This window comes from Fundulus heteroclitus, chromosome 2 (assembly GCF_011125445.2).
Source record: "Fundulus heteroclitus isolate FHET01 chromosome 2, MU-UCD_Fhet_4.1, whole genome shotgun sequence".
NCBI classification, from domain to species: Eukaryota; Metazoa; Chordata; class Actinopteri; order Cyprinodontiformes; family Fundulidae; genus Fundulus; species Fundulus heteroclitus.
Window position 1 is genome coordinate 31638348 of NC_046362.1, and position 25133 is coordinate 31663480.

Here is a 25133-nt window from a genome sequence, read left to right on the forward strand (position 1 = left end):
TGAAGAGCGCAAAGTTTCTACCATAAAATACCAAAAGCAGGGAATAAAACAGCTTTATGTGTGCAGAGCCACTGAGTTTTCGATAAAGTTTTGTGTTACAGTTTCTATCAGCTTTGTTTGGGAAAAAAAAAAAATACCCTTTAATCACTAATAGACATAATAAAGGAACACAAAACCTGATATTATAGCTGTTCACATTCTGTAAATTAAATTGAAGCATCACCGTTAAACATAACTTGTCCTTAGTTTTATTTGTATTAAATGACTTCATATACATAAATAAGCTTCAGTTCAGCAGTTGTAACGCAGGCTTCTGTGTCCCTAAGTTTGGAAAAATCACTTTTACCCCCAAAAAACATTTCTATTCTTTAAGGTTTGATCACATGACAAAAAAAAAAAGACAGACATCAGAAGTAAATATAGTTTCATTACCAGCCAATATGCTGCTGATTACATGGACCCATGATAAATCGAATCCAGGCACCGAATTGTGCCGATTTTGCTGAGTGGAAATTTTCACACTATGGGCTACAAACGTTCAGCGTCTCCTTTCATTCAAATCTGAGCCTCCATTGCTGAATAAAAGTGACTCTCCTGTGCGGTTACTGTGTCTCGTGGCAAACATCTCGATGGCATCCGTATCAGCAGTTACGCCCACTGACAACCCTCAGCGGGGTGGATGGAAAACGAAGGAATGTAAAACGTCCTGAAGCCTGGTGAGCAGAGCTGAGGGATCAGAGTTTCAAGCGTCCGTCAGCGTGGTGTTGTCCAGGACGATCTTCTCTCCCGGTTTGAAGGCGGGCATGCCCAGGTACGGGCAGCTGGCACAGCGGAAGGCGTCGCCAAGGTAACACTGGCACAAACAAAATGAATCTGAATTATTACACCATGATAAAAGCTGAGATTTTGCTGTTTTTTTTTTTTTTTTAAACACTCTACTCACACTTCCACACGCAGACTTTGGTAGGTCGGTTTTCTGTTTCTCTTTACTCTCCTCCAACTCTTCAGCAAGCCCACATGTGCTGCACAATCACAGGATTTAGTCATTAAATTAAGTAATAATTAAGACTGAGAACATCTGAACATATTTAGGGCAACAACTGTAATGTCTCCAATAGAAACCTTCCTAAAAAAAAAAAAAAAAACCTCCAGAGTTAAATCTAAGCTCAGTCCTCCCACATGCATTCAGTGCTTCAAGCAGAAGCAAACTTGTTCTCTACATCACATTCTCAGCAGATCGGTGCCTTTTTAGGATCGGACCGACTACGATGGCCCATCCGCGTTACCCGTCGTTTCCTTTGTGTCGTATGACTTCGTTAAATGCGTAACAGTGGTGGGCTTAACTTTGCCATGAAGCTCCAGCCCCTTTCAGCCGAGCCTGATCTCGGCGCGGCTTCCGACATTTATTTTAAAAAGGGTTTCTTTGCAGGGCGAACTTACCAGTTCTTGCAGGCTTTTTTCTTCTTGCCAGCTCCTTCTCCACAGCTTGAAGCTTTGAGAGAAGCTGGGTCTGGCTTCTTCAGGTCATCTTCGTCGAGGAGGGCGTCAGAGTCCAACAAATCCTGCAGCAAAGAGAAACAGCGTGGGCATAAACCGCTTTACAGAGAAGCTGCATCCACACAGCGATGCAATGGCACTTTATTAATGTTTCATTTGCTGATGAGCTAATAGTAATAATAATAATGCAGTCTAAAACAGAACATCTGTGTTACTACACAATTTTCCTTTGAGGTTAAATTTAATATAAAATACACCCCTGTAAAAAAAAAAAACTTCACTCCAAATGGATCTGTTGAAAGAGGCAGATGTACTGTGGTACTCCAACATGGTGGCTGCCTGCAGGATCTTTACATTTTAGAACATTAGGGGAGATGTTTGAGGTGGAGTGGTGGCCTAGAGGACAGAGCAGGAAACTTGCATCCTGCAAAGGCTGCAAGTCCCCGGTTCAAATCCCACATGCTGCAACTCTGGGTCCCGGAGGCGCCGCACGGCCCTGAACTCACCACGTCGTCATCGTTCATGTCGTTTGCCGACAGCATCCACATTTTCTTTGTGCTGGGATCCAGAGCTGGTTTCTCTGCTAAAAAAAGACAGATTTTAACAAATATTAGCAGGAAAACAAACATTTAAAGAAGTAAAACAGTAGAAACAAAGACACACATTTTATCTGTGTATACGAAGTGGAACAAACATTTTAGATTTGTAAAAAAGTGATTGCATCTTACAAGGTTTGTCATTTTTAGGGAACTGTAAAGCCATTAAAATTACTAAATGCTGGTATGTGAATTCAGCTGACTGGATTTAAACTGGCCCATTTGCTTCCACGTAAAGTTTTTCTATTTGACTTGTTTTGATAAAAGGATATTAATCTTTTCAGATTTCAAGGAGCTCCTTTCCCACATAATTAGGATAAAAACATTTACTACAGAATGAAGGTTAATTTAACTACTTTTTTACATCTCTATATACAATTTTATTCTCATTCTTGCAGTTTAGTTTATTTCCTACCGAAGGAAAAAAAAAAGGTTAACGGTAAAACACAAACGTTCCTGATTTCTCTAAAATGGTTTATTTTATCAGGATGTATTTTATTACACAGAAGTAATTTTTTATATATATTTTTTTCCCTATACATTGATCTATGACATTCAGTAATGAAGATGGCAAATGTAAAACTGGATGTGTTGTAAACCATGCTGCTCTGTAAACCTACCAGGCTTAGGAGTCTTTTTCCCAAACGACAGTTTGATCTGGCTGGATGAGCCCACCTCGTAGTCGGGTTTGGAGGCAGACATGCGCACTCTGGTCAGCGTGTTTCCTTGGTAACCAGTGGCTCCTCTGAGGGCGCTCAGTGCCTCCGCACTAAGTTCTGTTTTACTGACCTGAAGGTAGAGAAACCAGGAGGATCAGCACATCTAAGATGAGACTTTCTGATTTTTTTTAACATAATAAAAAAAAAAGAACATTAAACAAAATAAAATCAGTGTTCAGATAAAGCCACTAATTCAGAGGGACCAATCAAGATTTAAGCAACAAATTTTCCAGCTTTAAAGCATCACCGTCTAAGCTTTGACCCAAGTATCAGCTTTATATGAGATATATGAAATGATTTTTCAGGTCAATATTCGGCACTTGGGGCGTATCGATGCTCCAGGCAGGCAGCCCTGCTCAAAAAGTCGCCTGTGTAATTTGAGAGGATCGGATCCATCGCTGAATGGAGCACCACTCAAGGTCATGTCACCCATTCTAGGTTACTGCAGTCGTACCTGATCAGACATATTTTTGGTTCTCTGATGTAGGATTTAATCTAGAGAGGTGAGTGTGGCCTTGCCTTTACAAGCAACTCCATGACTTCTCAATATGCTGGTCCAAAGTGCTCTGCTATCAGATCCCAAAACCCGAAAGGAGGGAGCACATGGGCTCCTTTTCCTACCTCCTTCCTTCCTTCCCTACTGACAGCACTACTCGGACAGCACTTATTGAGCAAGAACTCGTTAATCAAAGCGGAAGCAGTCACTATGATAAGGGTATTCAGAAGGACCCCGTTACCATACCAACAAATTATTCCAACCCACAGCTTGATATTCTTATTGAAGTTATGTTTCCTCTCTTTAAAGCGATGGCATCTATTTAACGAATCATTCTGTCATGTGCATCTCCCATATTATCACAGTAAATGATAAACCGAACACTTTACTGAACCCTTGCTTTTCAGGCTGAACTTCTACACTCACCTCTGTCACTGACAGGAAGCCTGACAACTTCAGAGCCGACGTCAGTTTCTCTGCAGTCCTCATACCCTGGTCGTCTTTGCCTGCAAGACAAGAACACAATTCATTTAGAGCCAAAAATACAAAGAACACCAGACATGAGCATTTAAAGCAGAGCAGTATCTGTTTTAACCTAAATTTGGCGTCAGACTATTATATCCGGGAACATCGTGGGACGTCATCAGTAGAGACAATTTGGACATTCAACTGCTTCCAGAAAACATTTGGCAGCAGATTAAAGGAGGCCTCTATCTATTAAAGTATTAAACTAGCCAGTCTAACCAGTAGGTTGACTAACAAGGAACAAAGAAGCAGTAGGTGTCAGTGTTTAACATTTTCACAGCCAGCTGAAACTATCCACTCTGGATCTGGTTTAATAACTGGAAACTGTAGCCAGCGTGCATCGCCCGAGTAGATTTATTAACCGGTGTCTTAGAAATTTTACTGGACGCACACATCAGTAAGAGAGGACCACAGATCCAGTTGGGAGCTACCCTATTTCTTTAATTTCCATTGAAAACTGAAATTGCTTGGTAACAATAAAAGAAAAAAACCTAAAAAAAAAAAACATCACAGTTGGAGGTTGTTTAAGCTAAGATGTCCAGTAAAAAGATCATGGGCCAAACGTACTGAAAGCATCAGGGCATTGAGAGAAAGATGGCGGGAAAATTGTTTCTGATAGCAGCAAAACTCCCAGTAAGCCGCTGGAGAACCACTTTTAAGGAATGATGCATCTTACCTGTGACGGGTTCGTCCAGGACCAGCTTCCCGCCTGGTTTCAGCACTCTGACCATCTCAGCGAGAGTGTCTGAACTGTGGATGGAGGAGCAGTCGGCCAGAAGACACGAGAGCACCCAGTCAAAGGTAGAAGCTGCGTGAGAGGCTGCGGCGAAGACATGAAGGAAGAACTACTGTAAGACTTTCTACTCGTGCCTTCAAGGTGGCAACAGCTAATGAAATACTTATATATATATATATATATATATATATATTATACTTTATATTGTGTTTGTCAGTTTAAGACATGTCAGCTGCCTGTTTTAAACTCAAACTCACAGAGCGACAGCCTCTCCATGTTCTCCACAGACACTTTTCCATCGGCGCCCACAGCTGCCCCCAGTTCCTCGGCGTATCGTTTCAAGGCTTCTGGTGTCGACGGCTGAGCCCACACCAGCAACACTTTGTCTCCCGCTTTGATGCCAAGGTCTGCCATGATTTCCTGGAGGAAGAGTCAAGAAAGTTGACATTTTAAAAAAAGTGTCAAAAACTTAACGCAGAGCTAAATCACTACATTTGGGGCTCAGTCTAAGCAAACTACCGATCGGGTTTCATACGCCACTGCTGTAGGCCTTACCAACTCTTGTATACGTCTCATAATATGCCTCTCTCCACCTTTAATTATAAGGTTCAAGCAGTACAGGACCAACACAAAGGAAGGCAGTATTTATATATCAACAAACCAACAGGCTGGAAGAGGGAAATGACAGGCTTGTTGTTCTGATCATTGCTCAAACAAAGCTCAAGTCCAATATGCCACAGAGAAACACGACTTTTACAATTTTAAATAACTTAATACTTTTTACAGATTCTAACTTTTCAGCTCATTCCGTCAAGTTTAACCAGATTTTTCTGTTTCTACTTAAGGTATATTTTGACTGAATGCCTGGAATTCAATCAGAAGATTATCAGTCACCTTCAAAAAGGACATTTGTGTTTGTAAAAATTACTAAAAACAAATAAACCCTGTACTAAGACCACAAGACTACGTTTATGGTCCTAGGCTTCGGGGTTTTAGTCTTCTTTGATATTTTTTAAATTACACTCAGATGTGTTAGTCAGGCCTGAAGTGTTTTCTATAAGGAACACATTTTCTAATTAATTTTAACAGCTTGAGTGTGCGCACTTAGATTTCTGCACTGCCTTTCTCTGACATACAAGGTGCTGCTTCAGGTTTCCAGATTCAATGAAAATAAATGTCTTCGAAATTCAGACGTCTTCTTTTTAGAAGAAGGAAAACACAATATTTTCTATTTTTTTCTAACCCTTATTACCTACTCAGACCTGGAAAAGAATAACAAATTCCTTACATTTTAAAACATGTTTAGGGAATTTTAAGTTACTGTGTCTATACATATAAAAAAAAAAGGGTAGAGCAAAAGTTTTAATGGAAACTTTCGATGAACCTTCTGAAGTCATTAGATATACAGATCTCAAAAAAGTGTGGAATACAAGGTTTCTACACATTTTAAATTTACATCCTTACATTTCCACACGGTCCAGTTTTCAATATTATGTGGCCAAAGCCTCAACTGAGGTACCAAATAAATGATTACTGCAAAGTAGTTAATCTTTTTAGTTACCATTATTATTATTATTATTATTATTATTATTATTATTATTATCATAAATCTATATGATTAAATCAGAAAGAGCTTTCTTGCCAGGTAGTATTTTACACGTATGTGGAATTTGCTATAAAAGGTGCAATACATAGACAAATATTCAGCTGATGTACCTAAATATAGAAATAGATATTATGAAATAAACACAACTGTTATGACCAGCAATATAAACACTAAAGCAAACTTGAAAATGTCCGTATAGATACTGAACACGACTAGAAAACAGAACATTAATGTAGGAAGGGTCACTAAAGGCCACATAGTTAAATACACTAAAAGAGATAGCTGGCCACAGTTTAGAGCCAATGCACCGGTTTCAAACATGCTATGGATGTTTGGCAAAATATTACTAAGTTATGTGAACCCTCGACTTCACTCTTAAACTCCGTAAACCAGTTAATTGAATCCTGTGTGAATATAACCTTCATTAAACTGCGCTGATCTAGAATGTTCCCTGAGTCAACTATTCCAACAAACCCTGAAATTCTCACACGGAGGAAAACTTTAGAATCAGCAGTAATACAGCAAGCTTTATATTGGTAATTAAAATAATAATAAAAAATCTTACTTAAATCGACGCGGTGACGCAGTTTGTAACCGTTAGCGACACTTTTTTTTTTTTTTTGCTTTGTAGACACGTTGTTTAACCTTGAGATGATGATAAAATGTCGGCCCCCAAGCAAAATACAACTAAAGTCTTTAGTTATTGATGTAAAACCCCACTAAGAAACAAAAATTCCTTGTTTGAAAGAACACTTAAATTGTTTTCCCCCAATGACTCACCTGCTCTCATGGACGGCGGTTACAAAAAAGTCATGGGGCCAAATTAGTGTTTCCGCTGTTTTATTTTCAAAATAAAATAATTTGAAAAGTGTATAATTTCTGGCATTCGATGCAAAGGGGGAGAATGTAGTAATGTGTAGTTCAAATTAGATACGTAGTTGTTTTGTTGTACAAAGATGTTGTTATATACAGACAATATAGGTTCTTTAGCTTTGAAGGTATATTATTTTGACAGTCTAGCTTTGTTTCACAAACCCTTACTTCCGTTCTGTGATCGCGTCGCAGAAAAGTGACGTAGCTGTGTACCTCCCAGTTGTGCAGCTTGTTATGGCGGCGCTTCTGAGAGGACTGCGGGCTGGAAGGCTCCTCCGTGGGCTGCCCAGCGGTAAGACGGGTTCGGTTATTCGTTTTGGCTTCGTTTCAGCGCTAAACAGCCATGAGCACAAATATGCAGCTCCAAATATTTCTGTTTAAGTCTCATGCTTTGAAAAGAAGCCTGGAGTGACGTTAGCTACCCGAAGGTGATCATGAAGGACAGTAAACAACTTGACGTTACGGTGTCTTAAACCTCAGATATTTTATAGGTGTTCAAATGGATAATTAATGCAATAATAATTAAAGCATATATGTTGAATTGTGCTGCAGTGCATCGTAAACGTGCTCGTCTCCACAGCTACGAGGGCCTCTTCTCTGCAGTTATGTCAGGCTGTGCTTCTAATAACTCGGCTATATATAGCTACGTTTATTTCATTTGTTTATTTAGGATTCGCAACGCGTATTATGGATGCGCAGATATAAACTGTATTATATCAGTATATATTTAAGTTGAATTCAGTCGATTTATTTGGCTGAATTTCACAACTGTCATTCAAGGGACCGTGGAGAAATGTAAATAAACCCTAGGTCGGTCACATACAGGACAGTTAGTTCCCATTAGTTTAATTACATACAGCCTATGTAGGCCTGTGAGGCTGTCCGATTATTTTTATTCAATTTAAGGGGGTTATTTTATGAGAAAACAATAGAGCAAACATTCATGGTGTCTCTATTACATTGCAACATGCATGTGTGGAGCATTGCAGTTGCAAAAAATGCTTGGGTGAAATATTTGGAATTCAGATGCTATGCAGTCAAAGTCTCTTAACGTTTTCAACTATCATAGAAGTTTACTGTCCTTTATGCCTGCGGATAACTAATACAAACAGTATCTTAGGGACCAGGATCAAAAGGTTTAGGTAGCCCTATTGTTTAAGTTATGCTCTTAACGAAGAGAAGATTAATATGACATTTTATGCATTTGACCTCAGATCACCAATTCACGGATTTTTTGTTATTTTTTTTATCTAGTAGAACATTTAAAGAAAATATAAGTAGCAAAAACTGCACAAACACATTAAATGTACACTAACAAAATACCAGGACAAGACATTTGAAGATGAATTTTGAACAGAAGCATTCATTTAAAAATATGTTAATCACCAGATTAAGCATCCACACCTTGCTCTATACTTCTACATCAGTTCATAAAATACAAACATATACTGTATGTATGTGTGTGTGTATATATATAACTGAGACAGTTGCATAAGAGTTGAGGGTTCACTTCTATAAAAATTACAAGATATCTATCAGAAGTCCAAAAGAGTTTTTCTTCCATTACATATTTTTTTGGTATTGTTGGGTTTCTACATTATGTAAGATAGTGTCACATTTCCTTCTATTGAATATTTCCTTAAACAGTCAGATATTTATATTTCTGCCTTTTAATCAGGAAAGATTTAATGCCTTTTCACACTTACAGTTTAGTCAACGTGGCTGCAGGAATGTGGTTTCCTGTCTGTCAAAGTTTTATTTCAAAAACATTAAACAAAAATAGTGGATTTGAAATATTATTTCAAATGTAAAGAGATGATTTACATTAGTTCTTAAATGAAAAGTTCTGAAATGGCAAGATGTTTCTTAAAAGTGGCATGACATCACTGTATAAACCATTTTATGTATGTTTTGAAATTGCTGCATAAGTAAATTTTCCAATGAATTTCATTTTAAAAATGACATCATATTGTTGTTTTCTCAGGCCAGATTTCCCTCTTCAGTAAAAGGGTTGGGTGTGTTAATGAAATGCAGCTCTACCAAGTTGACTTGACTCTGAATGGCTACAGCCGTATTTGGAAAACCGGTCATACCTACATAAAAAAAACAACAACCCGTTTTCTGATCTGTACGTTGCTCAGCAAAGTAACAAAGCTGACCACCCCTTAGCAGGTGCTTTGGTATTCACTTTTGACATTCACACGGCCTCATCAGTTCTCAACACAACATATTATACCCCCAAAATCTCCTAAAAATGACATTTGGCCCCTTTAAGCTGGCATGGGCATATTTTATTTATTAGAATAGAATATTTTCCTTCAGAAAATCTGAATAATTTGTTTAATCAAAATTATCATACAAAAAATTCTCAACATGAATTTTGGGCTATTTTTCATTGTTTATTTTTGGCCCTCAAGTACTTTTGACTTGAGAATTTCGGCCTTGCGCCAAAACGTTTGGAGACCCCTGCTGTATACTATTAAAATGATACTCAGAGTTAAAACAAAAATCTACAATATTTAGTTGCTAAATTTAGTCAGGTTGCCATTCTTTTCTTCAGACAGCACCACAGCCATAAAAAGCAAATACTAGCTGGTTAAGATTTGGGCTACTTGCACAGGAAGCCATCTTAGTGTCGCCATGCAATGGCTATCCTCTTATTTATTTTTATTTCCACGCAATGGCTATCCTCCTAAATATGTGTGAGAGCCTTCTGTCAGACAGCTGACCATCAGTGTGTAGAAACAAATGTGACGGGCCTTCCATGCTCCATACGACCAGGGAAAACTCTGCTCAGGGATTTCATTTAAGGGGCTCTAAAACATAACAGCATGATTGGAGATCGTAACTTTTTTAAATATTTTGTAGCGGGGAAACTCAGGAATATTGGAGCGTTTAGAATTCAGGACAGGATATGAAAGAAAAAAGACATTTTCCCTGGTAATGATATTGGCAATCTTTGCTTTGTAACTTCCAAGGCTAAGGTAAAATACCCTTTACCTCATCCTGTCCCAAATGACCTGATTTTCCTGTATACCTGAATTCACCCTGCCTAAATACTGGAAACTGGCCCATGTCTTGTATGAAAGTTGGCTTCTGTGCAGATCGTTAGGTATTGACCAAGTATAAATCAGATGATATCAAATGTCTTGATGGATCTGCATAAAATGCATCATTTTCTGTCAAATTCAGAACTCACACCTTTATCAGCTTATCTGCAGGACATCTTTATCTTTTATGGCCAATGTTTGTTACAGTTAGTTGTTTAAATACAAAGAAGTCTGTGAGGGACTGGCGACCTATTGTCCAGGATGTCCCCACCTCTCGCCCAATGACCACTGGAGATGGGCACCAGCCTCCAGGTGTGACTTTTGGAGACTGACTGATATCTTTCCCCTCCTCCAGTGGTCGCTGCACCAGCATCAACAAACCAGCAGTGCAGCAGCCTGAGAAGAAGCTTCCACTGTGCTGCACTGAGGCTGCAGGACGAGTCCAAATCTGACAAATCCTCTGCATCTTCTTCCTCTTCATCATCCTCATCCACAACCCACCATGAGCACTACCAGGCTCACTCATCTCACCAGGACACAGAGGCAGCTTCCCAGCAGGATCCTGACCCAAACAGCAGGTCAGGCAGTAGGAAACTAGCGAGTTCTGCTGCTGTTTACTGACAGCAGCTCCACCAATCTGCTGCGTAAGATGAGTTTACCTTTTTTTCTCGTGCTTCATTTATTCTGAAATATGCCTCTTGTGTTTGCACTAAGTGACCGGGAGCAGGATGAGGAGTATGAAACGGAAGAGCAGCTGCAGGCTCAAATTCTGGCGGCAGCTCTGGAGTTTGTCCCGCTGCACGGCTGGTCCATGGAAGCCATCGCTGCTGGCGCTGAAGTGAGATTCAAACAAATACAGTCTGATACCAGACTTTTGCAAAAAAGACTACATAAACGCATTGCTTAAGTCTATTTATATATATATATATATATATATATATATCCATCCATCCATTTTCCAAACCGCTTTATATATATATATATATATATATATATATATATATATATATATATATATATATATATATATATATATATATATATATATATATATATATATATATATATATATATATATATATATATATACGAACAGTTAAAGGCAGTCAAATTTTTAATGTTTTATTTTGCAACCAGATCAGCTTTATAAGCCAAAGCTTGTTTTAGGAAGCGCTGTATAATTCAACTGTTGGTGTTAACAGGAGTTAATTAACTCCAGCTTGTTAAGGGAGGTTTTAGGATATCTTTGAAGAGTCCAGGTGTTTGGATCCAGGTGCTTACAGATTCACTTCTATACAGAAAACCCCTGTTATTATCTTCAGCTGTCACTTTATACATTCCGTATTACATAATACTGCATATTCTTAAGTGATGGTAGGAAGGCATTGCTTTTTTGAACCTGTAATACTTTATCGTTTGGTTTTGCTGTCCTTTTTATATTTCTCTTTGCAGGTGTAGAAGCAGACTCAGAGGATGTTGAATCATTCTCTCCCTTTTCTCTCCTCTTTCACCTTTTCTCCTTTTTTTTTCTTCTACCTTCTTGTTTCAGTGTCCATTTAACATGAAATATTCCCTGCATAGATTATAATAACGCTTTGAAAGTCAACTGTTTATGTTGTCTCCGCCGAGCCAGTACAACCTTGCAGGATAATACTCACCCCATGCACAACAACTCAACTCTCTGCTATCATCCGAGGAGCAGGGGGGATTTAGTTTTACAGAGTGCATGCATAATGTTGTTAATGCGATGTCGATAAACTCTGATTCGGTTTGTTTTTGTGCTGGCAGTCTCTGGGTTTGTCCTCTGCTTCTACTGGGATGTTCCCCAACGGGTCCGGAGACTTGGTCCTGCATTTCATCTCCCAGTGCAACTCCAAGCTGACGGAGATCCTGGCTGAACAGCACAATCAGGTCCAGCTGGGCCAGGCAGAGTACGTACGCACAACCTGACTGTTCAGCCTCAGTGACGGCAGCCTGCTGTGGACCTCTTCTGTAGTCGTCGGCTTTATAGGCAGAGTAGCGTCTAAATGTTAGCCGTGTAGAGATTAAAATTATGAGGTCAGATTGAAGGACCTAATTAAAATAAGAAAGTCAACACTGTAATTTTATTTGTGAAAATAATAGAAAAAACATCTATAGGTGACTCATTGCCTTTTTAAGTTTCTTTTTAAGAAATGGCGAAAGCAAACTGTAAAAAAGAAAGGAGGTAAAAAAAGAAGTCTGTACAAAATGGGATAAATATTAACATAGAAATGTGCAAATACGTGAATGTTTTGCAAATATACAAGTAGGTGTGTAAAGAAAATCAGTATGCATCCTGTCCTCCTTCCGCTTATCTGCGGTTGAGTCTCCGAGGCAACATGAAGGAAACAAAGCTGTCCTTCTCCACAGCGACACTCTCCACCTCCTCATCCCAGGGCGACTCCAGGCCGGGGGGGGGGGAGGGGGGATGTATGGTAATTGAGAGTCAGGTGGAACCTGTCAGAACTTTATCAACCTTTTAATGTGACCTAAAACCTAAATTTAAATCTTAATGAGAGGAAAACAAAAAATGGAAATGATGCAGTTCTGAACGTCTGCAAATCTTTAATCTAGTGCTTCATCGAAGCACCGTTCTCTTTTATGACAGCACTCTGTGTTTTTGGGTTGGACTCTTGGTGTATCGTGGAAGTATCTCCTGTGCAAAAGCCCTTTGCATCTTCAGCTTTCTAGCAGGAATCCAGACATCTAATCAGGCTGCCTGCATCTAGTAGACAACCTGATTAGATGTTAAAACTAACTCAGCTGAATCCTTTTCAAGGCAGAGGAGCTCATGCCATACAGAAGAGCTCTTCGTTTTACTCCTTGAAGACTGAAACCATCTGCTACGGTGAAGAAAATGGTTTCAGCTGCTTTTATATGTGGCTTTTCCACCTCGGTCAACATCACCGTGGGTGAGGGTTGGAATGTTGCTGTGGGAATGTTTGTCCTCAACAGTAACAGGGTTGATGGAGCTAAAATCCTGGACAATCCAGAAAGAAAAGCTGTCAGAAGCTGCAAAAGATTTGAGATGGGTATTATGCTGCACCTTCCAACAAGACAACCAAATGTACGAGGAGAGTTCAGATTAAAGGATTTTAATGTTTGATAGCGACCCAAAGTCAAGCCCTAAATCCAGTTTAATCTGTTTTGATGCTTAGACGCTGCTCCTCCTACTGACTGACCTCCAGATGCTTTGCCAAAAGGAGCAAATAATTCAGTCTCTAGATCAGCGGATGCCAAAGTGGGGGTCGGGACCCCCCGGTGGACGAGAGACACCTCTTTGGGATCACGAGATGATTTGATGCTGATGTGCTAAATAGGGCTGCACAATTAATCGCATATGCAATATATTTGCTATTTTAAGAAACGTAATTTCCAAATCGCAGAGGTCTGCAATTTTTGGCTATGTGATAATTAGTGAATCAGACGCGTACTTTCAGTGTCAGTAATATGTCTAAAGTGGGTTTTTCTCCACATGGAAGGGAAGAGAGTTGCAGCAGTGAGATAATCTAATTTTATTACTTGTTTTAGAGTTTATATAATCATACTGTTTTACCAGAGACTTTCAGAAAAATCTCACCATAGCATTAAGTTCTGGTCAATCAGTTACATAGACTTGTTTGTTGGTTGCACTTTATGTTCAACAAGGATTGATGTCCAAATCAATTAAAAGCTGTTCTCTTGAATCATATTCTGATTAATAAAAACATTAAAACTTATTGTTTTAAATAGTCCTTGTTTACAAACATCTTTAGCTAGAGGCCATTTTTGTTGCTTGGGGTTAATGCAGAGAAAAGTCAGAATTACATCGCAATTTTGGTTGAAATGTATCGTAGGCAGAACGCAATCATTTCTGCTCCGAGTTGAGACGCAGCGGCTCATTTATCACCTAATCCGCACAGCGATGAAACAGATTGATTTGTTGTTTGCGTATGTTTAAAAAAACGTGATAAATTAAACTGAAAAAAAATTATCACATTAAATCGCAATATTAAGATAAAAAGATCTCAATTAGATTATTTTCCAAAATTGTTCAGCCCTTCACAATCCTGCTCTGCTTTAGGTTGGTCCGTCGCATACAATCTCGTTTCAACACATTAAAGGTTGTGGTTTTGATGGGAGAAAGTAGCGCACGGCTTTTTATAAAAGCAACCCGAACTCCCAATTCTGCCACCTTTTGTTGCAGACGAAAGAAGACTGCCGACTTCCTAAGAGATGCGGTAGAGACCAGGCTTAGGATGTGCATCCCCTACATCGAAACCTGGCCACAGGTAAACTACAACACCCACGGACGACTCCCAGCAGAAAAAGCATTAAAATTTACACTTCATCATTCTTTCCGTTGTGTACGCAGGCGTTGAGCATCCTGCTCCTCCCTCACAACATCCCCGACAGCCTGAAGCATCTGTCCACCATGGTGGACGACATCTGGTACTATGCCGGGGACCGGTCCACAGACGTGAGTGGATCTTCTCACCCTCGATCCCCCTTTTCTTCTGCTCATACCTTTCTGTCCCCCTTTCATCATCACCCCCACAATATCCGGCCTGCTACCTCTCAGGTTACCCCGCCTATCACCAAATCAGCTTTCATATCTCCTTGCCTTATTCCTCAATTTTATTTTTTTTACTTTACACTTCTGCACGTTTGTTTGATTCTGTATATGTGAATAAATAGTGATTTTTGATTCACGTGTGACGGTAAAGGAGGCTGTGCGTTCATGGAAATGGAAATGGAAATGTGAACTTTCTGTCTGTCCTGTGTCGTTTGAAGATGAACTGGTACACAAAGCGGGCGGTGCTGACCGGTCTCTACAACACTACAGAGCTGGTGATGCTTCAGGATTCCTCGCCGGACTTCAAGGACACCTGGGCCTTCCTTGACAACCGCATTCAGGATGTAGTCAACATGGCCACCACAGCGAAGCAGGTACAGGGTAGTTGAAACAAAAAAAGTGATAAAACATTAAAGTTTCATCATTCTAGACCTATCTATATCTCTCTTTCAGTCAAGTTTTCTTTGGTAAATGTTCTCTACCAGCTGGTTTTTCCAGAGAGTAAAACGGTGACTGAAAAAGAAAATAAAACTTTTCAGATTATGTGCTTTAATTTCGTTTTTCTCCGTAGATGCAGTCAACCGGTGAAGCTGTAGCACAGGGCCTCATGGGAGCCGCCGTTACGGTGAGTTTTTCGTTTTTACAGTCAACAAAAAAACTACGCTAACCATCATACATGATCAATGTGCATGGTACCAAACATCGCTCATTGAGCCAAGCTACCAACAGCCCTTACCACTCCCTATTAGTAGGGGAGGCCGATATGCATGTGAATTTAGATTCCTTACAACTGAAAAGCTGGAATCTTCTCAGTCCCTTTGGATGAAGAACAAAACATCTTCAACTACAAGAGTTGAAGTCCAGTTGTTGTTTTTTCTGGATTTGCCATTACCTGTCTTCAACAGAATGGTGTTCAAGCAACCGCTTGATTTTCCTATAAACCTCCAAATTTGTCAAGATGGCGGCAGCGTCGCCCTGGCATTTGACAAAACGGAGTTGATGCCCCCAATCACAGCACAGAAGTAGCAAAAGAAAAGGTGTTTCTTACAAAACATTGCTCTTTGGTCCTGGTTAGATGATGCATCGACATTTCTTTAATCTCCCCGACTCACACAATTATATGTCCAGGAAAGACCTTTTAGTAAAAAAAAACAAAAACACATTAAATGCTTTAGAGAAACAAGATTAAATTACAGAGCAGATTAATAAATCCACACCGCTAGCTCGGATAAAAACGTTTAGGACCCCGACAGATTCCAGACTAAAGATCAGCTGATATTCACTAGTTAATGAGTTCAAGATCGCTCAATTCACCAGTAATTAAATCCTACTCAGCAAACTGTCATCTCTATGCTACATTTTTATAAAGCCAATTCATATTTGAGCTGTTTTTCTTCCGCCTCTAGGTCGGACTGTGTAATATACTTCCTAATGTCCGTCGTGTTTTAAAATATTTCCTTTAGTTCAACACATAGTTAATATGGCATTTCTCTTGTCCATCCCATTTTCACTTTGGATGCAAAGGGCTGCAAGATGAATTGCATCGGACCAGAAACTGCCCTGGTGTCGCCCCTATGTGCCTTCAAACTATGTTTACTGTTCCTCATAGTCAGGTCATTGATGAGGATAAATTAATATATTAATATTCAAATTTTGGCATTAGTTAATCAGAAGTAGATTTTATCTCCTGCCGCTACCTGTTTGGATAAGAGCTCCATCAAACCCTCTGTTGACACCTCATCTGTGAATTCTTGCATAAATCATGGAAGGTTGCAGCTATACGCATTAATCCAGCTGGTTATAACAGGATAGTAAAGCATGTTTTTGTATTGTTTAATCATCTTTTAAAACTGTTTTGAGTTATTTCTAATAGTTCCCTTTAGTGTGGGACACATATGAGAAGTATTAACCTTGTAGTTAATGATAAATGTGACCTAATATGGAAGATTTGTAACAAAGTGACTCATTTTTGGTATATTTTTCAGCTGAAGAACCTCACAGGACTGAACCAGAAGCGATGATGTGCAAAGTCTCATAGACACATTTAGCCCAACCATCCAGATGATGTCATCAGCTGAAGATGATGTGGTTATGGGGAGATTTTTGCTCTTATTTTTTTTTTTTTTTTCAGTTGTATGCTATGACTGAAGGAATTGAATTATGGGTTTAACAACACAAAAACACCTTATTTGTCGAAGACCCTCTGTCTTTCTGTTCATCTGTAGAATAAAGGGTTTTCTATTGTTTTACTCTGATATTTTTTCTGTTGTATTAAAATACAAGAACAGATTCAATTTGATTGTGAAGCCATGAGCCAAATAAAGTAGTGTATATTTAACTTACTTCTGGTGTGAAATTTTCATATAATAGTCTTTCTGTTTAAAATATATATTTTATCTTTGATTAATTTTTTTTCTTTTCTTAACAAATATAAGCTTAGCTGTAGAAGTTCAGGTCGTTTAGTGTCAGAATTATAGTGGCAACCAGCAATTGCTTTATTAAGGGTTAGATTATTAATTTTATCATGTACTTAACTAACAGAACATGCACTTCTTTATATTGTAAGGTTAAGAAAGGCTAGGATATTCGTTCTGTTTAATGACGAAATATAGATATATTTTTCAGAAACAAAAAATGGTATATTCAAATAAAATGCTTGTGCTGGTGGTGATTTGAAACGTTTAGCGGACTTTTGCTTTGAAAAGGCCGCCGCGTAACCCGGTTGTGAATAAAGAAGTCCCGCCTCAAAGCTCGCGTTCCAACCAATCCCCAATCGCCTTTTCGTTTTTTAGCCAATCAGCAGCCGGTAAGGATTTCCTTGCAGGCCTTCAAGCCGAGGCAGCGGTAGCGGATGCGTTGCGGTGAAAACACTGGCTTCTCGTTGTTTTTAAGCTGAATATACTTCAAGAATGCCGTATGCTAACCAGCCGACGGTTAAAATCACAGAACTGACGGACGAAAATGTCAAGTTTGTCATAGAAAACACTGATTTGGCGTGAGTATTTGTTCTTTTCTTGCCGGGTCGCACAGTTTGTATTGATGAGAGGGCAGCCATTAGTCTCATCGGCGCTTAAAAACCATTGGAGACAAAACAAAAAGAAAATAAAAACGATTATGACGTGAAATACGATTTTATTTGCTTGTTTTCCTATTATTGTTAAAATAAAATTCAGCCTCTTTCACTTGTAGGATTTCGCAGAGGAGGAAGTAAACATAGTACTGTATTAATCGGGCTCTATGGTAATTAAAAAGGAGCCCGATGAGTCCACAAATGCACAGTTTCTTGGCTGTCAGTATCTGTTAAAGATGAGTCCAAAATGATAAAACTGGAGGAAAAATAAAGTGCATCCTTTTATAGACAGCAGGAAAAGTAGCTGCTAGCTGATGCTAATCAAAAAGGATAAGATATAGTAATGAAAAAAGAACAAGCTAGTCCAATCTAAAGTTAGTTAGAAAGAAAATGCCAATACCAAAAAGTAAATACCAGAGCAAATGTAGCTTTAATGATTATATGGCATACTCGGGTAAAAAAAAAAAAAAAAAGATGAAATATTCCAGTTTAACAAAAAGAAAAAAAAACTCCAGCCTATTTACAGAACTTCTTAATACATTTCGGAGAAGCTAAGGTGTGTGAAAGTGCACCTTTGTATCTGAGAGACCGTGTAAACTATTCATGCTCGGATCAGAACCCGTGTAACCTTGACGTAAACAGTTTTTAGAGATCTAGTCTCTAAAAGGAGACTAAAGTCTAGCAGCAGCTGGGATGAAGGACCTGCGGAAACGCTCCTTTGAGCATCTGGGATGCAGCAGTCTGTCAGTGAAGGAGCTCTCCAGCTCTGCTACTGCTCCATGCATGGGGTGGGAGACATTGTCCATCCGTGATGGGATTTGTCTTACGGCCCTTCGATGTCCTGCCACCTGCACTGGGTCCAGGGGGCATCCCAGGACAGAGCTGGCCCTCAGTAGGTAGAGTCTGCTCTGATCCTTCCTGTAAAGAGCATCGTGTTGTGACTCCAGTCCAGGTGAACACCCAGGTACTTATAAGAGTCATTAGCTGTTGGAGCTAAACATCAGGAATCACAGGCCGGTTGTCAGAATTTCTGGATGATGCAGCGACTCCTCAGAAAAACATCAATCAATCTTTATTGTCAAATGCATATTTATTGTTGAATCACATCTTAAGCTTGGCTTTTATTCTTGTCTCGTTTTCAGGGTTGCAAACTCTCTCCGTCGTGTCTTCATGTCAGAAGTTCCCACAATAGGTATAATAACACTATTTTGGTCCATATGTGCTTTATTTTCCCATAGTAGTTTTTGCTGCAAAACCTTTCTAAACATCAGGTTTTTTTAAGACCATGTGCCAAATGCAAGTTCTGCTTTATCATTGTGTGAAATTACACTTTTAACAGGAATCATTCAAGTCTTTGTAATCTTTGTTTTTTAAAGTAGGATGAATAAAACTAAAGTCTGAGTAGTTCTTTGTAAACATTTGTTGTAGCTGCAGTGTCACTTTAACGTTAAAAAGCTAAAGTTAAAGTTGCATCACTGCATTTTCAGCCATAGACTGGATCCAGATTGATGCAAATTCATCCGTGCTGCACGATGAGTTCATCGCTCACAGAGTCGGTATGTTTCTCCAGAACCCCGCCTGTGGACTGTAGCGTAACTTGGTCGCTTTATGAACTGAGAGACCTGAACTCTTCTGTTTCTGTTTCACCAGGCCTCATTCCCCTCACCAGCGATGACATAGTGGATAAAATGCAGTATTCAAGGGTGAGTGGACTGTTGCATCGGAAGTTACAGATGTTGCTCAAATAGGACTGGGCAATATATCAAGATTAATAAAAAAATCACAATTTTTTTTTTATTAATTATTTTTACAAAGTGATATAGGATGAGACTACTGCTTGTATCAAGGGGCCAAAATCGTCTGGTCAAAAGTACTAGAACCAAATTTCCCCCAAAAAATATATTGGGATTTTTACTTTTACCAGCTCCACAAATTATGATCACGCACTATGTTAGGGGGAGTGGTGGTCTATTGGTTAGAGCAGCGCGTTTGCACTCTGAGAAAGGTTGCAAGTACCCAGCTCGATCCCCACAGCCTGCATTCTGGGTCCCTGAGCAAGACCCTTAACCACAGATTGCTCACCGGGCGCCACACAGTGGCAGCCCACTGCTCCCCAAGGGGATGGGTTAAAATGCAGAAATTAATTTCTCTATTGTGAGATCAGTAAAAGTTAAAATTATTATGTTAATTAAACAAATGTGTTCAATTTTATTTTGGAAAGGGATGTGTAAATAATGAAATGTAGGGGTCCTAGGACGGAGCCCCGGGGCACGCCTGTTGTGACGGGATGGATGGGAACTAAAGGACTTAAGATGAGCGAACTAGTGCGGCCAGGAAGGTAAAAATTAAACCAATCAGGGGTTGTGTGTGAGTGAAGCCAAATAAAGATTAATATGTGGAGAAAGTTGAGGCAAGAAATTGTATCGAAGGGAGAACTCAATCCAGAAGAATAACAATAGAAAGTAGATCTTAGTCGGCTGCCATCAGGAGATCATTGGTTACATATTAGGAGACAAACATCAGTGAATCCTGTGGATTTTCTCATTGAAAACTGCATTAGAGAATTACAGGAGTCTGTAGAAGACAAGTGGGGTGGTTATACATTCGGTGGCTGGAAAGAGTTGTTAAACAGTGAAAACAACGTCCCAGAGTTGCCTTCATTTGAACTGATTAAATCAGAGCAGTAACTTGATTTAGTTTGAGTAATGAACTCCTTATATTGTGCTGTTTGAGTTTTGCACATTTCTTTGTGAATAGTTAGGTCCAGTTTTCTTTCGTAGTCGTACAAGTTGACGACATTTAGCTTTAATGGAGAGTCAGTGGGAGAAGGTAAAAGACCAGGTTTTTTACACCGGAGCGAAGTCTTTGAAAATATTATTTAAATAGTTATGATATTGAGACGCAAGCTCATCAGGGTTGGAAGAAGGATCTGAAATCAGAGTTCTGAGGATTTGAGAAGAAAGGGTATCCATGTTGATGTCCTTCATGTTCCTGAATGAGATAAGACATTAAGAGGCAGAGAGAAATGTTGAATGAAAGGAGGAAACGATCATCAGCTCTATCAAGATCATCCAACAGCTTCAACAACAGACATGGAATAATTTGGATTATTTCCTTTGTGCTTTAAAAGCTGAATATTTATGGATAAATAATAACAAGGATAAAGCAGATAAAAAAAAAAAAAAAAAGAAGCGTACAGAACAATTTGTATTTCACCAGATCAGACTAGGAGGAGCTGCGGGTTTGTTGTTGAAGCTGACGGGTTTGTTTGGACCGGCAGGACTGCACCTGTGATGACTTCTGTCCCGAGTGCTCCGTGGAGCTGACCCTGGACGTCCGGTGCACCGAGGACCAAACGCGTCACGTCACCTCCCGCGATCTGCTCTCCAACAACCCCAGAGTCATCCCCGTGAGTCTGGCATTCAGCTGCGGGCGTAGGACGTGGCCCGCAGGAGGAATCTGATGTCGTTTGTTTTGCAGGTCACTTCCAGAAGCAGAGACAACGATCCCAACGACTACGTGGAGCAGGATGGTAGCCTCTGGTCTCACGGAGCAGTTTAAAACATTTTTTCAGGCGTCTGCTTCTGTGTTGTAATCATTTCCTTGTCCGTGTTCTCTCGCGACACAACAGACATCTTGCTGGTGAAGCTCCGTAAAGGCCAGGAGCTTCGTCTCAGAGCGTACGCCAAGAAAGGCTTCGGTAAGGAGCACGCCAAGTGGAACCCAACGGCGGGGGTTTCCTTCGAGTATGACCCGGATAATGCGCTGAGGCACACGGTCTATCCACGACCAGAGGAGTGGTAGGTCTTTATTTCAGTATGGCTTACCATGAAGTACGATTATTTATTATTTAACCTGCGGTAGGGTTTATTTATTTATTTATTTATTTTACCTTTTCCCAGGCCAAAGAGTGAGTACTCTGAGATTGAGGAGGATGAAGTTCAAGCCCCCTATGACCCCAATGGAAAGCCAGAAAGGTGAGGTGTTGCCTTAAAACACATCCACAGGTGTGCTTCTATTTATTTCAAATTAACAACCTTTTTTTTTTTTTTTATTACTAAAGAGATTGGGCCGGACAATAAATAGATTTTTATGGATTAATTAGAATGAGCAACTCCTGAAGATTTAATTTTAATTTAATTTTGGAAAAACCAAGATTTTTATTTATATATATATATATATATATATATATATATATATATATATATATATATATATATATATATATATATATATATATATATATATATATATATATATATATATATATATATATATATATATATTTTTTTTTTTTTTTTTCCAATGCACTCTTCCATGAATCTTTGCACTACATCAGTCCTGAAAGGGGGAATAGTTTTTATAATGGCATGCAATGTTTAGGAACATGTATTGTCAAAATACTTCAAAGAGGAAAACTTTCTTAGCCTAAAACGAGGCAGTTTAATTTTCTTATTTTTTTTAAGTTGGTGTGAAGTACCACAAGTGAAGTGAAGCCTGTTATTAGATGTGTAAAACAACCGGCAGCAAACATTTTGTTATATTTTCATTCTTTACTATGGCGGGGTTTGTCATCTTGTTTTATAAGCATGTTTTAAAGCTCATAATAAGTTGCATTTTGAATTCAGGGCAACTCCAATATGAGATCATTTAATTAAAAGTTGGGCTGCACAATTAATTGCATTTGCAATATAATCGCAATTTTTAAAAAGACAATTTCCATGTCATAACAAATGTAACAATTAATGGATCAGACGCGTCCTTTAGGCGTCGGTAAAATGTTTAAAGTGGGTTTTCCTCTACAGCGAAGGGAAGATGGTTGCAGCAGTGATATAATCTAATTTTATTATTTGTTCTAGAGTTTATATAATCAGGAAATTTGGCCAAAAACCTTCAGGAATCTCACCTTAGCATTAAGTAGCGGTCAAACTGTTTAACACATAGACTTGTTTGTTGGTGTCTCTTTATGTTCAACAAGGATTGATGTCCAACTCAACAAAATGTTCTCTTGAATAATAATATTCTGATTAATAAATCAGCAAAACATCTTGTTTTAAGTTGTCCTCGTTTACAAACATCGTAACCTTCAGGCCATTTTTGTTGCTTGTGGTTAATGTAGAGAAAAGTCAAAATTAAATCACAATTATGGACGAGATCTATCACAATTTAGATATTTGGCCAAATCATATAGCTCCAATTAAATGTACGTTTTAAAATTAATTTCAGCAATTTGCTTTTATGAAACAAAAGGGAAGAAAATGAAGTAATCGGGTTTGGTTTAAAAAAAAAAAAAATTCTGAAATTGTGTTTTTAAGCCATATCGCCCAGCTCTAAAAAGGGAAGTACTTTGTTTTCTAAGGGTTCTGTGGTATTTGATTAGCACTCTGCGCAGCTCGACAGCAGCTCATGTTAGACCTGTCCTCTGTCCAGGTTTTATTTCAACGTGGAGTCCTGCGGCTCTCTGCGGCCGGAGACCATCGTCATGTCGGCGTTGGCGGTCTTGAAGAAGAAGCTGAGCGACTTGCAGACGCAGCTGAGCCATGAGATCCAGAGTGACGTGCTCACCATCAACTGAAGGCCACGCGTGTTCACGGAGCTCTGTTTGCTACCCGAGGCTTAGCCCCAGAGTCTCTGTTCAGACCGAACCCTGATCTGTTGGACTAGAATCATCAGTCGTCTTACATTCATTTCTGTGTCTCAGTTCCCAGCGTAGCGTCGTCGTTTCGGCGCCGGCAGAAGCTGAAAAACGTGTTGCAGGATCGTTGTTTCTGTACTCTTGTTGCTCTAAGGGTACAGCAACAAGCTCTAAGATGAATATTTTTCCTTTGCGTCTCTTTTTAAATAAATCAGTTTTGTTGTATTTTGACTGCTTTTATTGTGAAATGTTAACGCTTCTTTCTCTATGAAGCAGCTTCCTTCTTCTCAGCTGGCCACAGAAGCACATTATTGCAACAAAAAAAATGAATACTTAGATTATATTATATAGAATAGATTATATCTGATATAACATTATGCCTTTTGTTCATAAACAGAAATTTGCTGTATATATTGTCATGAAAAATATAAGATTAGATTTATCTATATGATAATTGCAGTTAATGAGAGAGTTTAATTTTTTTTTTTTCCTGTAAGTTCTATGAGAGCATCAGTAAATTTGAAAGTATGCTGACATGCAGTAGGTGCCTTAAGTTTTGGAATAGACTTTATCATCTAGCAAAACAAGCACTTTTTACATATTATAAAACAAATCACTAAAAGCAGCATTTAAATAATGTCAATAAAAAAAACAATCCAATCAATGTCAAATCAGTTTATTTAAATAGTACTTTACAGCAGTGTAAGTGGTGCTCAGAGTACATGTTGGGTGATTTGCCAAGAAAGAATAAAATTGAAAAACAGCAATAAAAAAGGGTAAAGATATTGTATGAATGTACACATCAGGGTAAGTGACAGACAAAACATCAACCAGAACTAAACAATGTGTCCAAATTCTCATGTGTTTTTAGCTGAGATTTAAAAACTTGAAGCTCTGTTGGTACGGGGTTCCAGAGTTTAGGAGCAAAAACAGCAAACGAACGAATCCCGCCACATGTGAGCTTTCCTGCCTAAATGTTGATGGGTGTTCATATACAATTGTTCAAATTGCTAGTTGCAGGTGTTTAGCTCCAACTTGCTAATGACCATGTAATTCTGATCTCACAGCTTGCTATTAATCATTAATATACAATTTCTTTGCTTATACATTTTTTTTTAATCATTGTCAATTTATTTTCAATAGCCTGACAAAAGTATTCAATCTCTCTTGCGCAGTTAAAGGCCTTATTCTGTTTAGTCTCAGACCCAAGGTTGAGAAGCAAAGATAGGGGTAGGCAGAAAGGAAAGCTCCAGGCGTCGGGGAGTCGCTCTTGAAGGCAGCCTCTAGTGAGCCAGATCCATAAAAGGACTGTCTAGTTAGAGCAAATTGAACACCTTGTTCTCCCTTGCCAGGATACAATAAAAGCTAATTGAATGAAGGACACGGATCTTTTTAATTCAGAATAATAATTGTTTTTCATCAACAGGGAAACATTTGACAGTGAATTTGACCCGTAAGTCAAGAGAAGATTTAGCACAAACAGTCCAAATGACACAATAAAGAAACAGAGATCCAACCACTGCTTCAGATGCTGCTCCTCCTTGAACAAAGAGCTGTGAAAGTCATCAATTATATTCTCATATATTCTCCGGGCAATGCAACGTTTGTCCCACTCCCATCAGGTGACCGATTCAGGAAGCCCGGCTATCGTCGTCTGCTGAAAGTCAAATAAACCACCAGCCCAGTTCAAGTATGCAACAATGCTGCTAGTATGGTAACAGGTTCTTGATCCGATTAAGAATTATTCACACATT

At 39.0% G+C, this 25133-nt stretch overlaps 3 protein-coding genes across 5 annotated transcripts; 2 read left to right on the forward strand and 1 right to left on the reverse strand.

Moving 5' to 3' along the window:
* Positions 1-228: 228 nt before the first annotated feature.
* Positions 229-6990, reverse strand: ciapin1 (cytokine induced apoptosis inhibitor 1). 2 transcript variants are annotated; one of them, XM_036125150.1, is made up of 9 exons: positions 6956-6990; positions 4827-4989; positions 4510-4653; positions 3735-3814; positions 2714-2882; positions 2004-2080; positions 1441-1562; positions 944-1022; positions 229-853 (listed from the first exon to the last, which is right to left on the reverse strand). In XM_036125150.1, exons 2-9 carry the CDS (start codon positions 4981-4983, stop codon positions 743-745), a joined length of 939 nt encoding a protein of 312 aa, XP_035981043.1. In that variant the 5' UTR covers positions 4984-4989; positions 6956-6990; the 3' UTR covers positions 229-742. The 2 variants fall into 2 exon arrangements, with proteins under 2 accessions (XP_035981043.1, XP_035981047.1); XM_036125154.1 differs by lacking the exon at positions 6956-6990 and adding an exon at positions 6741-6875.
* Positions 6991-7236: 246 nt separating this feature from the next.
* coq9 (coenzyme Q9 homolog (S. cerevisiae)) lies at positions 7237-17015 on the forward strand. 2 transcript variants are annotated; one of them, XM_021318963.2, is made up of 9 exons: positions 7237-7340; positions 10454-10676; positions 10813-10936; positions 11887-12029; positions 14306-14390; positions 14474-14680; positions 14893-15048; positions 15246-15299; positions 16660-17015. In XM_021318963.2, the coding sequence occupies exons 1-9, from the start codon at positions 7283-7285 to the stop codon at positions 16693-16695; spliced, it is 1086 nt and encodes a 361-aa protein (XP_021174638.2). In that variant the 5' UTR covers positions 7237-7282; the 3' UTR covers positions 16696-17015. The 2 variants fall into 2 exon arrangements, with proteins under 2 accessions (XP_021174638.2, XP_012722974.2); XM_012867520.3 differs by having other exon boundaries at positions 14474-14578.
* A 460-nt stretch (positions 17016-17475) lies between these two features.
* polr2c (RNA polymerase II subunit C) lies at positions 17476-23604 on the forward strand. Its single transcript, XM_012867524.3, has 9 exons — positions 17476-17669; positions 18887-18936; positions 19232-19300; positions 19395-19447; positions 21025-21153; positions 21225-21276; positions 21376-21544; positions 21647-21721; positions 23175-23604. The coding sequence occupies exons 1-9, from the start codon at positions 17584-17586 to the stop codon at positions 23317-23319; spliced, it is 828 nt and encodes a 275-aa protein (XP_012722978.1). The 5' UTR covers positions 17476-17583; the 3' UTR covers positions 23320-23604.
* The last annotated feature ends 1529 nt before the right edge of the window (positions 23605-25133 follow it).

What these genes read in the sequence shown, in the direction of transcription:
- ciapin1 (XM_036125150.1), bottom strand. Translation starts at nt 4,983, where the DNA reads ATGGCAGACCTTGGCATCAAAGCGGGAGACAAAGTGTTGCTGGTGTGG. An exon ending in GCTTCCTGTCAGTGACAGAG is followed by an intron (nt 2,883 to 3,734) that starts GTGAGTGTAGAA and finishes CTCTACCTTCAG; the next exon opens with GTCAGTAAAACAGAACTTAG. An exon ending in GAAAAAGACTCCTAAGCCTG is followed by an intron (nt 2,081 to 2,713) that starts GTAGGTTTACAG and finishes GTCTTTTTTTAG; the next exon opens with CAGAGAAACCAGCTCTGGAT.
- coq9 (XM_021318963.2), top strand. Translation starts at nt 7,283, where the DNA reads ATGGCGGCGCTTCTGAGAGGACTGCGGGCTGGAAGGCTCCTCCGTGGG. An exon ending in GTCCAGCTGGGCCAGGCAGA is followed by an intron (nt 12,030 to 14,305) that starts GTACGTACGCAC and finishes CTTTTGTTGCAG; the next exon opens with ACGAAAGAAGACTGCCGACT. An exon ending in TCATGGGAGCCGCCGTTACG is followed by an intron (nt 15,300 to 16,659) that starts GTGAGTTTTTCG and finishes TATATTTTTCAG; the next exon opens with CTGAAGAACCTCACAGGACT.
- polr2c (XM_012867524.3), top strand. Translation starts at nt 17,584, where the DNA reads ATGCCGTATGCTAACCAGCCGACGGTTAAAATCACAGAACTGACGGAC. An exon ending in GTCAGAAGTTCCCACAATAG is followed by an intron (nt 18,937 to 19,231) that starts GTATAATAACAC and finishes CTGCATTTTCAG; the next exon opens with CCATAGACTGGATCCAGATT. An exon ending in CCCAATGGAAAGCCAGAAAG is followed by an intron (nt 21,722 to 23,174) that starts GTGAGGTGTTGC and finishes TCCTCTGTCCAG; the next exon opens with GTTTTATTTCAACGTGGAGT.